Source organism: Tachypleus tridentatus, chromosome 2, assembly GCF_004210375.1.
Source record: "Tachypleus tridentatus isolate NWPU-2018 chromosome 2, ASM421037v1, whole genome shotgun sequence".
In the NCBI taxonomy this organism is placed as follows: Eukaryota; Metazoa; Arthropoda; class Merostomata; order Xiphosura; family Limulidae; genus Tachypleus; species Tachypleus tridentatus.
In genome coordinates this window covers 9,808,983-9,824,584 of record NC_134826.1, presented here as the reverse complement: position 1 = coordinate 9,824,584, position 15,602 = coordinate 9,808,983, and the positions used below count along the sequence as shown (strand labels likewise).

The window sequence follows — 15,602 nt, the reverse complement described above, 5'->3', positions numbered from 1 at the left end:
GTCTCAAAATATAATAATATTTTACTTTATAACTTAACTGTATAGAATACTATAAGACGGGAAATATTTTCACTGTATAGAGCAGAAAGATGAGAGTAAAATGTATTGAACACATAGTCACCAGTAATGTTATAGTTTCTAATACCATTTTAATACCAGAACAGACTGATTCGTTATACATAAAAACTGAACTTTGTGTGTACCTATGTAAGGTTGTTTTAGTAAAATGTGTTGAACACACAGTCACCACTAATGTTATAGTTTCTAATACCATTTTAATACCAGAACAGACTGACTCGTCATACATAAAAACTGAACTTTGTGTGTACCTATGTAAGGTTGTTTTAGTGAAATGTGTTGAACACACAGTCACCAGTAATGTTATAGTTTCTAATACCATTTTAATACCAGAACAGACTGACTCGTCATACATAAAAACTGAACTTTGTGTGTACCTATGTAAGGTTGTTTTAGTGAAATGTATTGAACACATAGTCACCAGTAATGTTATAGTTTCTAATACCATTTTAATACCAGAACAGACTGACTCGTCATACATAAAAACTGAACTTTGTGTGTACCTATGTAAGGTTGTTTTAGTAAAATGTGTTGAACACACAGTCACCACTAATGTTATAGTTTCTAATACCATTTTAATACCAGAACAGACTGACTCGTCATACATAAAAACTGAACTTTGTGTGTACCTATGTAAGGTTGTTTTAGTAAAATGTGTTGAACACACAGTCACCACTAATGTTATAGTTTCTAATACCATTTTAATACCAGAACAGACTGATTCGTCATACATAAAAACTGAACTTTGTGTGTACCTATGTAAGGTTGTTTTAGTAAAATGTATTGAACACATAGTCACCAGTAATGTTATAGTTTCTAATACCATTTTAATACCAGAACAGACTGACTCGTCATACATAAAAACTGAACTTTGTGTGTACCTATGTAAGGTTGTTTTAGTAAAATGTGTTGAACACATAGTCACCAGTAATGTTATAGTTTCTAATACCATTTTAATACCAGAACAGACTGACTCGTTATACATAAAAACTGAACTTTGTGTGTACCTATGTAAGGTTGTTTTAGTAAAATGTATTGAACACATAGTCACCAGTAATGTTATAGTTTCTAATACCATTTTAATACCAGAACAGACTGATTCGTTATACATAAAAACTGAACTTTGTGTGTACCTATGTAAGGTTGTTTTAGTAAAATGTATGTTCTTCTTCAATAATGGGAAATCATTTTCTCAAGAAGTGTTTTGTTCTTATCTTGAAGCTACATTCAGCAGCTTAGTTGGTTATATCAGTTCTCCATGGCTGATTTCATCACGTAATTTTGCTGCAGATATACCACCAATATATAGGTGTGATACTTACTAGAGCCTGCATAATAAACAGTATAAACGACTCCATCAACTTCTAATATATCCACCACTATACTTGTCAGAATGACGTCGCGTTTATAGAATACCGGTTTCCCGTTGTCATGCGCAACAGCAGAGTCCATGAGAGGATGGCCCTGGATGAAAGTCAACACAGAGTCTGGAAGTGTCTCAGTGTCGTTGACGCAAAGCCCTGGACGTGGCTCTGGAACCTTACTGGTCAGTACGGGCAGCCATGCCGAGGAGGACGTGACCTGTTCCTTGAACTTTCCATTAAAGACTTTCTGGATGGATTCCAGACTGAAGCTACAGATGGCTGATCCCATCAGGCCATTTCTAAAACAAATGTCAACACTCAGGTCCTGAGAAATATTTCTAAGGCTACAGTTTTAAATATAAAAAAAAATATATTTAAAAAGCAGACGCACACAGCTGTTTTATTTCTACATATATGAGATTTTGAGTCTGTTTAACTTCACTATATAGTAACCTAAATTAATTTAGGTCTGTAAGTAATATCACGACATTAAATCTAATTTTACCTCTGGTAAAACAATAGCTTAAAACGTATAATATTTCAGTGATATCCAATATTCCAACATTAAGTAAGAAATTAAAACACTGTTTCATCATCGAATGGTAGCGTTAAGTACACAAAGTATAGTTCAGTAACAAATAATACCCACACATTATATCAGTATCAAAAGTAAAATGTAATAATGTTTGTCTCACGAACTTACACCGATGTTCTAAAGACTGCATAAAATCTACGGTCATCATCTGGAACTTTGTACACATTCTCTGTAAAGAAATGAACGAAGTATTGGCTACAGGTTGTTAAGATATAATAAAATAAAAAAAACTCGTTAAATGACTCCACCTAGCGAAAGATTCTAATTATAATTTGTCCTTAGGATAATGACGTAAATTAGCATTTCTGTGAAACCAGGCTAATGAAGAGATGTGGTTTCGAATATGAAATCAAACAGGCTGTTTAATACACTGTCTGCTGAAGTGTATTTCTGACGGCAGTATAATCAAGAAAAGTAGATTGGAATAAATATTAAGGTTTCATAAGTTCACAATGTTAGCTACGATTGTCTTATCTTTTACGAACTATAAATATGGGCAAAACATATTTAGTTTAATTTATCACCTGTGTCGTTTAAACGTCATTAAAACTGCGTTATGCATTTATTAATAATTCAACTCATCCTTCCATGGCATTAATGATTTATTAATTATAAATACCACTCACTTTTATCTTTACAAATCTCATCAACTATCTATTGTGATGTCACTGTTCATCTACATGTTTCTATTCACAATTTTTCTGTTATAAGCGAATCTGGATATTAAATCACGAACCGATACACTTACGTATCTCATCGAAATAAAATGGAAATTCTCCTGGTATCGAACAGTTTAAACGAGACTTCAGAAACGATGCCCAGTTATTACTCAGAATATTCTTCCCCCCTGTATCTCTCTGAAACATCAAGAACCAAAAACGTTGTTTAATAATAATATGTATAATAATAATATTATTTAATAGTGTAAAACTTGTTACAGTTTCACAGTTAGAAACTAAATAAATTTGACATAAGGTGTGGCGGTGCCAATAATATTATTTAATAGTGTAAAACTTGTTACAGTTTCACAGTTAGAAACTAAATACATTTGACATAAGGTGTGGCAGGACCAATAATATTATTTAATAGGATAAAATTTGTCACAGTTTCACGGTTAGAAACTAAAGATATTTGACATAAGGTGTGGCAGGACCAATAATATTATTTAATAGGATAAAACTTCTCACAGTTTCACGGTTAGAAACAAAAGACATTTGAAATAAGGTGTGGCAGAACGCATAATATTATTTTATAAGGTAAAATTTGACACAGTTTCACAGTTAGAACTAATAACATTTCATATAAGACATTTTAAGACATACTGTGTAAATAAATAACTGAATACAGCCACGAGTGTTTCAACTGTATTTGATATTTAAGGCAAAACTTGTACTTATATCTACATTTTGAACAAGTAACGAAGAGAAAAATAATCAGCTATCACCCTGGTATCTACATTTTGAACAAGTAATGAAGAGGAATGTAATCGGCTAACACCCTTGTATCTACATTTTGAACAAGTAATGAAGAGGAAGGTAATCAGCTAGCACCCTGGTATCTGCATTTTGAACAAGTAACGAAGAGGAAGGTAATCAGCTAGCGCCTTGGTATCTACATTTTGAACAAGTAACGAAGAGGAAGGTAATCAGCTAGCGCCTTGGTATCTACATTTTGAACAAGTAACGAAGAGGAAGGTGATCAGCTAGCGCCTTGGTATCTACATTTTCAACAAGTAATGAAGAGGAAGGTAATCAGCTAGCACCCTGGTATCTACATTTTGAACAAGTAACGAAGAGGAAGGTAATCAGCTAGCACCCTGGTATCTACATTTTGAACAAGTAATGAAGAGGAAGGTATTTAGCTGGCACCCTGGTATCTACATTTTGAACAAGTAATAAAGAGGAAGGTAATCAGCTAGCACTTTGGTATCTACATGCACAAAACTCGTTGTTTTGCTTTTTGAAAAGTTTTTGCTGATTGTGGCAGGTACCTGGTGGGTATGTACAAATATAGTTTTGGTTTTGCTTCTTCATGTAGGAACTCTGTGAAATAGACAGTTAACTGTTTACTGGCAATAATGTATTTAATTGCGCATATATTTATAATATGCTGTTAAGTTCAACATAATTAAAAATGTTTTGCTCCTGATTTTCGTTTGTATTCAATGTCCGGTGCATCACGTTGCAGTGTCCAACAGTAGTCAGCAAGCATTGACAGATTCTAGTTGTTATATAAGGAACACCCAACAGTGTTCAAGAAGCAAAAACTCTTGTGCAGTTTAACAGGTATAAACTGGACACCTTACACTACAGCTAACAAGTAAAAACTGGACATCTAATAATCTGTGATATCGAGAAATCCCACTTGTAGAGAAATTTATATCTAAAAACGGCTCGTTTGGGTTGAGAAAATATTTTACATAGAAGAGCGAACAACGTTTCGACCTTCTTCGGTCATCGTCAGATTCACAAATAAAGAAAGAGGTAACTGACCGGAAGCTGACCACATGTTTGGAAGGGGTTGTGTAACTGAGTGTCGGAATGTAGAGGGCGGTGCTAGATGTTTGAATATATAATTTTATTTTATTGTATTTAATATAGGTATAAAGGCGTTCCTTTATATTGGTTTATTTTGGGTTTAAGTTGTTGTATAAGTAAGGCTTCTTTAATGTTGCTTCTTTAATTAACCTCAAAATTACAAGAACCGACACACAATTCAAAACAGAAATCCACCGAAAAAACACCCATACTGGACTATACATTCCTTGGGACTCAGCACATGAAACAAAACAAAAACTCAACATACTAAGAAACCAAATAAACACAGCCATAAAACTATGCTCACCAGATAAAATTAACGATGAATTAGACAAAATAAAAGAATACTTCATCAACATCAATAAGTTTCCTCCACAAACCGTAGAAAACATTATTCGCACACACCTAGACAGAAAGCAAAATCAACCAACAAATGTAAATATATCTCACGAATCAAAAAGTCACGAAACCATATACTGCTGCATACCATATATTCCTCACACCAGCAGACAAATATCCAACATTTGGCAAAAACTAGTAACAAAATATGGCATTCCAGTTAATACTAAATTTATTCAAAAACGAGGCACAAAACTAAGGTCTATACTATGTAAAAACTACACTGACAAACACAACACCAACATTATTTATAAAATACAATGTGATAACTGCCACGACTTCTATATTGAAGAAACAAGTAGTAAAATGGAAACCAGATTCAAAGAACATAAAAAGCCACCTTCACACATTTTCGAACACTGCACGTTAAATAAACACAACATAACCATAGAAAACACTCAAATACTAAATAAAGAAACAAACATAAACAAACGCAAAATTAAAGAAGCCTTACTTATACAACTTAAACCCAAAATAAACCAATATAAAGGGACGCCTTTATACCTGTATTTATAAAATAAATAAAATTATATATTCAAACATCTAACACCGCTCTCTGCATTCCGACACTCAGTTACACAACCCCTTCCAAACATGTGGTCAGCTTCCGGTCAGATTCCTCTTTCTTTCTTTGTGAACCTGACGATGACCGAAGAAGGTCGAAACGTTGTTCGCTCTTCTATGTAAAATATTTTCTCAACCCAAACGAGCCGTTTTTGCATATATGGACATCTAATACTAAATAACAGGTATAAATTAGACATTTGTATACTAATTAAGCTGACTTTAGTCCTGTAAAAACTAGATAAGTGACGGACCGTTACACTTATTTAGGTGATTTGCAGTACTTACCTTACATACCCTTGCTACACGAGAAAAAATGTTTTTTCCACAGTTAATGTATTCAATAGCGTTTTCTCGGAAAAAGAAATAGACATAGTCTCCAATGTCATACGATCCCACGAACTGTGGTTCTGTGATAAAAAGGTGTGGTTTCTCAGAATTAGTCATAAACTGTCATTACACACAATAACATATAGATTACTGAACTTGCTGGCAAACAATCGAAAATTATATATAATTCCACTCGAACACTGGAGATTGTGAACCAGAGTTTGGGAACCTCTGAAGTATAGTTTAATAAACTTAAATTTGACATTTACTGTCAAGCCATTTAGAATCATGTATATATTTCACTGAACACTTACTGTCAAGCCATTTAAAATTATGTCTAGATTTTAATGGAATATTTACTGTCAAGCCATTTAGAATAACATTTAGATTTTAATGGAACACTTACTGCACAACCATTTAGAATCATGTATAGATTTCACTGAAAACTTACTGCACAACCATTTAGAATCATGTATAGATTTCACTGAACACTTACTGTCAAACCATTTAGAATCATGTATAGATTTCACTGAAACTTACTTAGAATCATGTATAGATTTCACTGAACACTTACTGTTCAACCATTTAGAATCATGTATAGAATTCACTGAACACTTACTGTCAAACCATTTAGAATCATGTATAGATTTCACTGAACACATACTGTCAAGCCATCATGTATAGATTTCACTGTTCAACATTTAGAATCATGTATAGATTTCACTGAACACTTACTGTCAAGCCATTTAGAATCATGTATAGATTTCACTGAACACTTACTGTCAAACCATTTAGAATCATGTATAGATTTCACTGAACACTTACTGTCAAGCCATTTAGAATCATGTATAGATTTCACTGAACACTTACACATTTAGAACATGTATGTGAACACTTACTGTCAAACCATTTAGAATCATGTATAGATTTCACTGAACACTTACTGTCAAGCCATTTAGAATCATACTTGATCGTCCTCTTGTAACGATGGACATTCTTCCCTGTTACTAAATCATAAAGATCAGTTCGAAAGATGACCGTGTCGGCTTTACTGAACTCAGCAACTGTTCCACTGTAAAGTCCAGCGAGGTTACCAGGATTACCTTGCTCTATTCAAACATACCACATCAGATAACCAGTGATTACATGATAACCAAACATCTTTAATACATTTATGTGTGATGTACAGTGTATTTTAAACACTTCACTCTCCTTTGCTGGTAATAAACTTTGTTATTTTCTTGTAAAAGACATAACTCGAATGGTCAAAAACATTTACAACATTGATATTAGAGCAACGTCTAAAGAGTACAAAGAATAAAAGGTGTGTTGTTACCCTCTTCAGTGATATAACGCAAATAAATATTGACAACACATGTTACAAAAGTCTTCAACCCCTAAATTGATTAACACTTGGTTGAAGCTTCTGCAGCAGCAAGGACAGCTGGACGTTGTTTTGAATAGCCATTCACAAGTTTTGTACAGTATGCTGGATAAAGCTGTACCCACTCGTGCTTGGGGATATCCTTTAGCTCTTTCATGTTGGAAGTAGACTATCTGGATCACCTTTTTCTCGAGTTTCTAACCTCAAATTTTAGCGTTATAAGACGCCATGCTTACCGTCACGAGATCATCACGTATAAATAAATACATCCACATAGCTTTCAGTCAATCTTACTTCACGATGCATTTTAGGTATTCAGACCGAAGTTTATTCTTGACTGAGTTATTTCGGTTAATATTATACACTCTACACAAGTGCTAACACATATGAATATAATACAGGTCATTATAAACCAGATGTTTTAAACTTGGTCTCCGATGTTCCTGAGCGTTATTTGTAGACCAGTTTGACTCACCGGAACACAACAAACACACTGCAAAGACCTGTTCAAACTTGTCTGGATATGAATTTGAGCGATGACCTCTGTACCACAGGAACCAACTTGTGTGACCACGATATCATCGTAACCCATTACACGACTTAGGACGATGACCTCTGTGCTACAGGAACCATGTTGTGCGACCACAATGCCATCCTATCACACTACACGACTTAGGACGATGACCTCTGTGCTACAGGAACCATGTTGTGCGACCACAATGCCATCCTAACACACTACACGACTTAGGACGATGACCTCTGTGCTACAGGAACCATGTTGTGCGACCACAATGCCATCCTAACACACTACACGACTTAGGACGATGACTTCTGTGCTACAGGAACCATGTTATGCGACCACGATGCCATCCTAACACGAGTGTTGATATTGTATTCCAATGTCCAAATTGATTTACAAATCGAGTTTCAGAACTAAGTTTCATGCGGCGTCTTAACCAAGAATTACGTACTTCATAAACATCACGAAGTTTAAAGAGTTTATCAATCAAAGTTGAAAAAAGTAATATGTAATTAATTAATGTAATTAATGGAGGAAAATCATTGTTGAATAAAATGACATTTTAATTTAAAAATTAATGATAACTCCAATATACTAATCAATGTAAGAACATGAACTGCACGTCAAGATCCACTACTAGTTGATATGTGTGTGTGTAACAGAATACATAATCACTGTGTGAGACTGTAAGACAAATAGATAATTCATAAAACATATTAATATCGCAACAAGGAGAAAAGATATCATAGGCACAAGATAGATATTTCATAGAAACATTAAATAACAATAATAGAACATGAAAGGTTGATAGACGTTATTAATATTACAGCAAAATAATCAATTAATTAAAGAAGTGGATAACAACATAATAAGAAAGAAAAGGCTTATATATGTTAAAATATAAAAAGAGAAGAAAACCTCATGAAAATGATAACAAACTAACACAAAGAAAAATGACCTTACTTACCAACCCACACAGCAGTTGCATTGTCATCCGGGTCAAAAGGGCACTTGGCAATTCCATTTCCTATTCCTGGGTAAGGTTGATGCAACCACGTAAAATTTTTCTACAAGAAAGTTCAATACTCGTAAGTTCTAGTGTTTCACCTACCTTATCGAAAAGTGTCGAATGGTGGCCGTTAAATAAAACATTGTCACCCTGACAGGATGTATTCCAAGTCTGAGAAACTGTTTGTTTTGTTTTTAATTTCGAGCAAAGCTACACGAGGCCAATCTGCGCTAGCCGTCCCTAATTTAGCAGTGTAAGACTAGAGGGAAGGCAGCTAGTCATCACCACCCATCGTCAACTCTTGAGCTGCTCTTTTACCCACGAATAGTAGGATTGGCTGTGACATTATAGCGCACCCACGGTTGAAAGGGCGAGCATGTTTAATGTGACGGGATTCGAGGTCGCCACCCTCAAATTACGAGTCGAGTGCCTTAACCACCTGGCCATGCCGGGCCCAGAAAAAGAGACAATATGAATTTTACAAATCTACATATAAACTTACGCCCCTAAAATTTTCACACACTATGAAGAAAATGTACTAAACAATGTGAAATGTTATTTACAGATAGACTATTGACAATGTCTCGTGAGGATCGTGTGACAAATTAGATTATATTACTTCTTATCTTAGAAAAATCAAACGACAGCTTTCAAAACTACAAAAAAATTAATTATATTTTCAATCTTTTTTTCTCTATTTTTGACATTCATTAGTTTCAAATTGATTTATTATAAGAATTTTACGTTTTCACTGGTTGTCTGACGGAAACAGCCTATTTGATATGCGCCAGTAAACGCCAAACATCCAGGTAACCAATCAAAAGGTTAAAAGAGCATTCGAAAGCTGCCTCCCATATGTTTGAACACGTAATTGAACGCAACGCCTTCTTCGTTTGTTCACGTACTGCAATATTTCGCAAATAAGGGATTGTAAATCGAAACTAGCTTGTATTAACTCAGAGACCAAACATTAACTGACACACAATAAAACTAGCATTTCTTGGCCTTTTGTTATTTAATGACGTAATATCATTACTGATGTAACACGTGACACTTTGAACTGTTTTACTATATGTTCAAAGTTTACTTCAACCACCTGATGTCCCACTCGTTACATTAATCCAGTTTAACTGAACTCCTTTTAAAACAGTTCTGCATATCGCTTGCTGGCCATATTTCAATCCAGTGAACTAACTTATTCCTAGACGTATAGAAATCACTTTTATATGTCAGTTTGTTTGTTTGTTTTTAGGATTTCGCGCAAAGCTACTCGAGGGCTATCTGCGCTAGCCGTCCCTAATTTAGCAGTGTAAAACTAGAGAGAAGGCAGCTAGTCATCACTACCCACCGCCAACTCTTGGGCTACTCTTTTACCAACGAATAGTAGGATTCACTGTCACATTATAACGCCCCCACGGCTGAAAGGGCGAACGTGTTTGGTAAGACCGAGATGAACCCGCGACCCTCGGATTACGAGCCTTAACCCACCTGGCCATGCCGGGCTTTGTACATCAGAACGACTGGTAATGGTACTAACACTTTTATTGATAAACGAAGTAGAGCGTTTCGAGCTTCCCAGGTCATTGGAAGGAATATGTTTTTTATTTCAAGTGGGTTTCTCATCATCAACAAATCACTTTTAACAAGTACTGTAAGTGACATGTTGTCAAATAGTTTCATAAAATCCAGCTGTACTAAATCCATACGTATACTCTGATCTACACAAGTAGTTACCTTTCCAGAGTATGTCAAGAGACCAGTGAAACCAAGTTGACTATCTAACAAAATATTAAAATTACTTTTATTATATTTCAACCACCACTGATGTAAGAATAATAGACCTATAATGACTTGGTCAATGTTTATACCTCCCTTAAAAAACATTAGCCAGCCTCAAACACTCTGACAACTGACAACTATTCAAGAGCTTATTAAAACATGGAAGCAAGTAGCTCATATTTCTATTCCTAAACCTCTTTAATTAAAACATGGAAGCAAGTAGCTCATATTTCTATTCTAAACCTCTTTAATTAAAACATGGAACCAAGTAGCTCATATTTCTATTCCTAAACCTCTTTAATTAAAACATGGAAGCAAGTAGCTCATATTTCCATTCCTAAACCTCTTTAATTAAAACGTGGAACCAAGTAGCTCCTATTTCTATTCCTAAACCTCTTTAATTAAAACATGGAACCAAGTAGCTCATATTTCTATCCCTAAACCTCTTTAATATCCCATGGGGTGATATCTAGTCCAGTTTATTCTTGTTTATCTCCCAACCATCTTGTTGTTGTTTTAATAAAGTACAATGGGATATCTGGTTTCTGCCCACCATGGGTATCAAAACCCGGTATTTAGCGGTGCAAGTCCACAGACGTATCGCTGGGAAGGGATCCAATACTCTGTACACCTGTTCTTATTGTCTAACTGTCTCAGGAAATAGATAGTAAAATACTAAGTAATAAACTAATTCAAATAAACAGTTCTTTGCTCAGTAATTATAAATCTGTTTAGATGAAAGCTGGGCTACCAATAAGCTATTTGAACAAGGAATTCTTACTCCGAATTTCTAGTTTGTTGGAAACATCAGAATTTAAAACCATGATCGAATTTGCTTAACTGAAGTAATTTTTGATTATGAGAAACCCCACTTGAAATACAAACGTATATCAGAACGGCTGGTATGGGTATATAACACTTTTTATCTATATTTATTAACAACCTACAATTTAACTACAACGCCTCTTAAATATCCCGTACCCGTTATACTCTCGTCTCTATATGTGCCCGACAACGGTCATTACAAACTTTCACCATATTAATCTGAAGATGACCTAGGAAGGTCGAAGCATTGTGTTCTGCTTTATTAGTACAAGTGTAAACACCCGTACCAGCCGTTCTGAGATTCAAATTCGCTTAACATACAACACAGCTTGATTTACCTTACTAGTGTACACCCTTGTGCAAATTAATTGAAACAAATGGTCATTTTACAATATTTTCAGCATGGCGGCTGGTGTAGGTTCGCTGGACCCGCTGATTTCCTTTAATAGTCATTTCTTCTCACAGTCGGCGTCATTAGCTGTGTTTTGCAGGACGGTCGATCTATTTTTGGGATATATGACGAAATTTTGAGGAATATTACGTCATTCGAAATTGCGTTAGAAGGACAAGGAGACCAGTCAAAAAACAACTTCTTACCAACTCAATGAATAAAAAATGGTATCAATGGGGTCTAAAATACAAGAACTGGGCGCAAAAACAATGGAGGAAGGTGTTATTCAGTGACGAGACTCATTTATTCGTACAGGGTCAAAGAAGTCTGCATGTTCGCAGATCTCCAGGTGAGAAACTTCGAGAATCTCACATCAATCAGTTCGTAAAACACCCCAGGAAGAAGATGTTTTGGGGCTTCTTCAGCTGTGGCGTCGGAGGCTTACATATCGTAGAAGGTATGATGCGAGGACTACAGTACATGGAAGTTTTGCAGAGAAGAGTCGTTCCAGAATTGAAATAGAGATTTCCAGATGGATCTGGCATTTTTCAGCAAGATCTGGCTCCGTGCCAAACATCGAAACTTGTGAAGAACTTTATGACTACAACGAGAATAAAGGTGCTGGACTGGCCTGGAAACTCTCTGGACTTAAATTCTATTGAAAATCTTTGGGCGATTTGTGAAGAAAGACTTCGGGAAAAAGACTGTACTACGAAAGATAAGCTAATTGAGGCCATAATTGAGATGTGGTACCGCGATCCAAAAATTAGTAAAGATTGCAGTCAACTCGTTGGATCGATGCCAAAGCGGATTAATGATCTTATGAAAAATAAAGGCGGTCATATCATGTATTAATTTGTGAGTAATTTTTGGATTCATAGAAATAAAACGTAAAAAATTGAAATATTCGTAATTTTCCGTCTTGTTTCAATTAATTTGCACAAGGGTGCAGTTTAAAACATTATTTAAATAAACACCTATAAAGTATAATAAGTATTATAAAGTATAATTCATTTGAAAATAATGTATAACACACTGGAAAATAAATATAGTACATGTACATGCTTACGTATACAATCCAGTCGACAGGATTGTAAGCATTAGTGCCACATACATAGAGCTTGTTTCCACTGACAGGTTGGATCACCCTAATGTGGTTTCTACAGTCGTAATGCTAGAAGAAAAACAAATAATTTAAATCCTGATATACATAGAAACAAGATGAGAAGTAAAAATGTATCTCATGACGGCTGGTATAGTGATATATATAGTAACAAAATAAGAAGTAAAAATGTATCTCATGACGGCTGGTATACTGATATATATAGTAACAAGATAAGAAGTAAAATGTATCTCATGACGGCTGGTATAGTGATATATATAGTAACAAGATAAGAAGTAAAAATGTATCTCATGACGGCCGATATAGTGATATATATAGTAACATGATAAGAAGTAAAAATGTATCTCATGACTGCAGGTATAGTGATATATATAGTAACAAGATAAGAAGTAAAAATGTATCTCATGACGGCTGGTATAGTGATATATATAGTAACAAGATAAGAAGTAAAAATGTATCTCATGACGGCTGGTATAGTGATATATATAGTAACAAGATAAGAAGTAAAAATGTATCTCATGACGGCTGGTATAGTGATATATATAGTAACAAGATAAGAAGTAAAAATGTATCTCATGACGGCTGGTATAGTGATATATATAATAACAAGATAAGAAGTAAAATGTATCTCATGACGGCTGGTATAGTGATATATATAGTAACAAGATAAGAAGTAAAAATGTATCTCATGACGGCTGGTATAGTGATATATATAGTAACAAGATAAGAAGTAAAAATGTAAAATGTATCTCATGATAAGAAGTAAAAAATGTATCTCATGGCTGGTATAGTGATATATATAGTAACAAGATAAGAAGTAAAAATGTATCTCATGACGGCTGGTATAGTGATATATATAGTAACAAGATAAGAAGTAAAAATGTATCTCATGACGGCTGGTATAGTGATATATATAGTAACAAGATAAGAAGTAAAAATGTATCTCATGACGGCTGGTATAGTGATATATATAGTAACAAGATAAGAAGTAAAAATGTATCTCATGACGGCTGGTATAGTGATATATATAGTAACAAGATAAGAAGTAAAAATGTATCTCATGACGGCTGGTATAGTGATATATATAGTAACAAGATAAGAAGTAAAAATGTATCTCATGACTGCAGGTATAGTGATATATATAGTAACAAGATAAGAAGTAAAAATGTATCTCATGACGGCTGGTATAGTGATATATATAGTAACAAGATAAGAAGTAAAAATGTATCTCATGACGGCTGGTATAGTGATATATATAGTAACAAGATAAGAAGTAAAAATGTATCTCATGACTGCAGGTATAGTGATATATATAGTAACAAGATAAGAAGTAAAAATGTATCTCATGACTGCAGGTATAGTGATATATATAGTAACAAGATAAGAAGTAAAAATGTATCTCATGACTGCAGGTATAGTGATATATATAGTAACAAGATAAGAAGTAAAATGTATCTCATGACGGCTGGTATAGTGATATATATAGTAACAAGATAAGAAGATAGTAAAAATGTATCTCATGACGGCTGGTATAGTGATATATATAGTAACAAGATAAGAAGTAAAAATGTATCTCATGACGGCTGATATAGTGATATATATAGTAACAAGATAAGAAGTAAAAATGTATCTCATGACGGCCGATATAGTGATATATATAGTAACAAGATAAGAAGTAAAAATGTATCTCATGACGGCTGGTATAGTGATATATATAGTAACAAGATAAGAAGTAAAAATGTATCTCATGACGGCTGGTATAGTGATATATATAGTAACAAGATAAGAAGTAAAAATGTATCTCATGACGGCCGATATAGTGATATATATAGTAACAAGATAAGAAGTAAAAATATATCTCATGACGACTGGTATAGTGATATATATAGTAACAAGATAAGAAGTAAAAATGTATCTCATGACGGCTGGTATAGTGATATATATAGTAACAAGATAAGAAGTAAAAATGTATCTCATGACGGCCGATATAGTGATATATATAGTAACAAGATAAGAAGTAAAAATGTATCTCATGACGGCGATATAGTGATATATATAGTAACGATATAGTGATATATATAGTAACAAGATAAGAAGTAAAAATGTATCTCATGACGGCTGGTATAGTGATATATATAGTAACAAGATAAGAAGTAAAAATGTATCTCATGACGGCTGGTATAGTGATATATATAGTAACAAGATAAGAAGTAACAAGATAAGAAGTAAAAAATGTATCTCATGACGGCCGGTATAGTGATATATATAGTAACAAGATAAGAAGAACAAATGTATCTCATGACGACTGGTATAGTGATATATATAGTAACAAGATAAGAAGAACAAATGTATCTCATGACGGCTGGTATAGTGATATATATAGTAACAAGATAAGAAGTAAAAATGTATCTCATGACGACTGGTATAGTGATATATATAGTAACAACATAAGAAGTAAAAATGTATCTCGTGACGGCCGGTATAGTGATATATATAGTAACAAGATAAGAAGTAAAAATGTATCTCATGACGGCTGGTATAGTGATATATATAGTAACAAGATAAGAAGTAAAAATGTATCTCATGACGGCCGATATAGTGATATATATAGTAACAAGATAAGAAGTAAAAATGTAACTCATAACGGCTGGTATAGTGATATATATAGTAACAAGATAAGAAGTAAAAATGTATCTCATGGCTG

At 34.0% G+C, this 15,602-nt stretch overlaps 2 protein-coding genes across 2 annotated transcripts in view; both read right to left on the bottom strand.

Moving 5' to 3' along the window:
* The window catches only part of DCP2 (decapping mRNA 2), a 215,505-nt gene that overhangs the window by 103,250 nt on the left and 96,653 nt on the right, over nucleotides 1-15,602 (bottom strand). The gene's annotated exons all lie outside the window — the stretch shown is intronic.
* Nucleotides 1-15,602, bottom strand: part of LOC143237989 (semaphorin-2A-like) — a 73,893-nt gene that overhangs the window by 14,939 nt on the left and 43,352 nt on the right. Inside the window, exons 5-11 of the mRNA XM_076477838.1 lie at nucleotides 12,845-12,949; nucleotides 8,739-8,838; nucleotides 6,812-6,976; nucleotides 5,826-5,947; nucleotides 2,786-2,894; nucleotides 2,146-2,206; nucleotides 1,401-1,741 (exon numbers count right to left, since the gene is read on the bottom strand). Of these exons, the coding sequence (XP_076333953.1) occupies nucleotides 1,401-1,741; nucleotides 2,146-2,206; nucleotides 2,786-2,894; nucleotides 5,826-5,947; nucleotides 6,812-6,976; nucleotides 8,739-8,838; nucleotides 12,845-12,949 (1,003 nt within the window). The remainder of the gene's footprint in view (nucleotides 1-1,400; nucleotides 1,742-2,145; nucleotides 2,207-2,785; nucleotides 2,895-5,825; nucleotides 5,948-6,811; nucleotides 6,977-8,738; nucleotides 8,839-12,844; nucleotides 12,950-15,602) is intronic.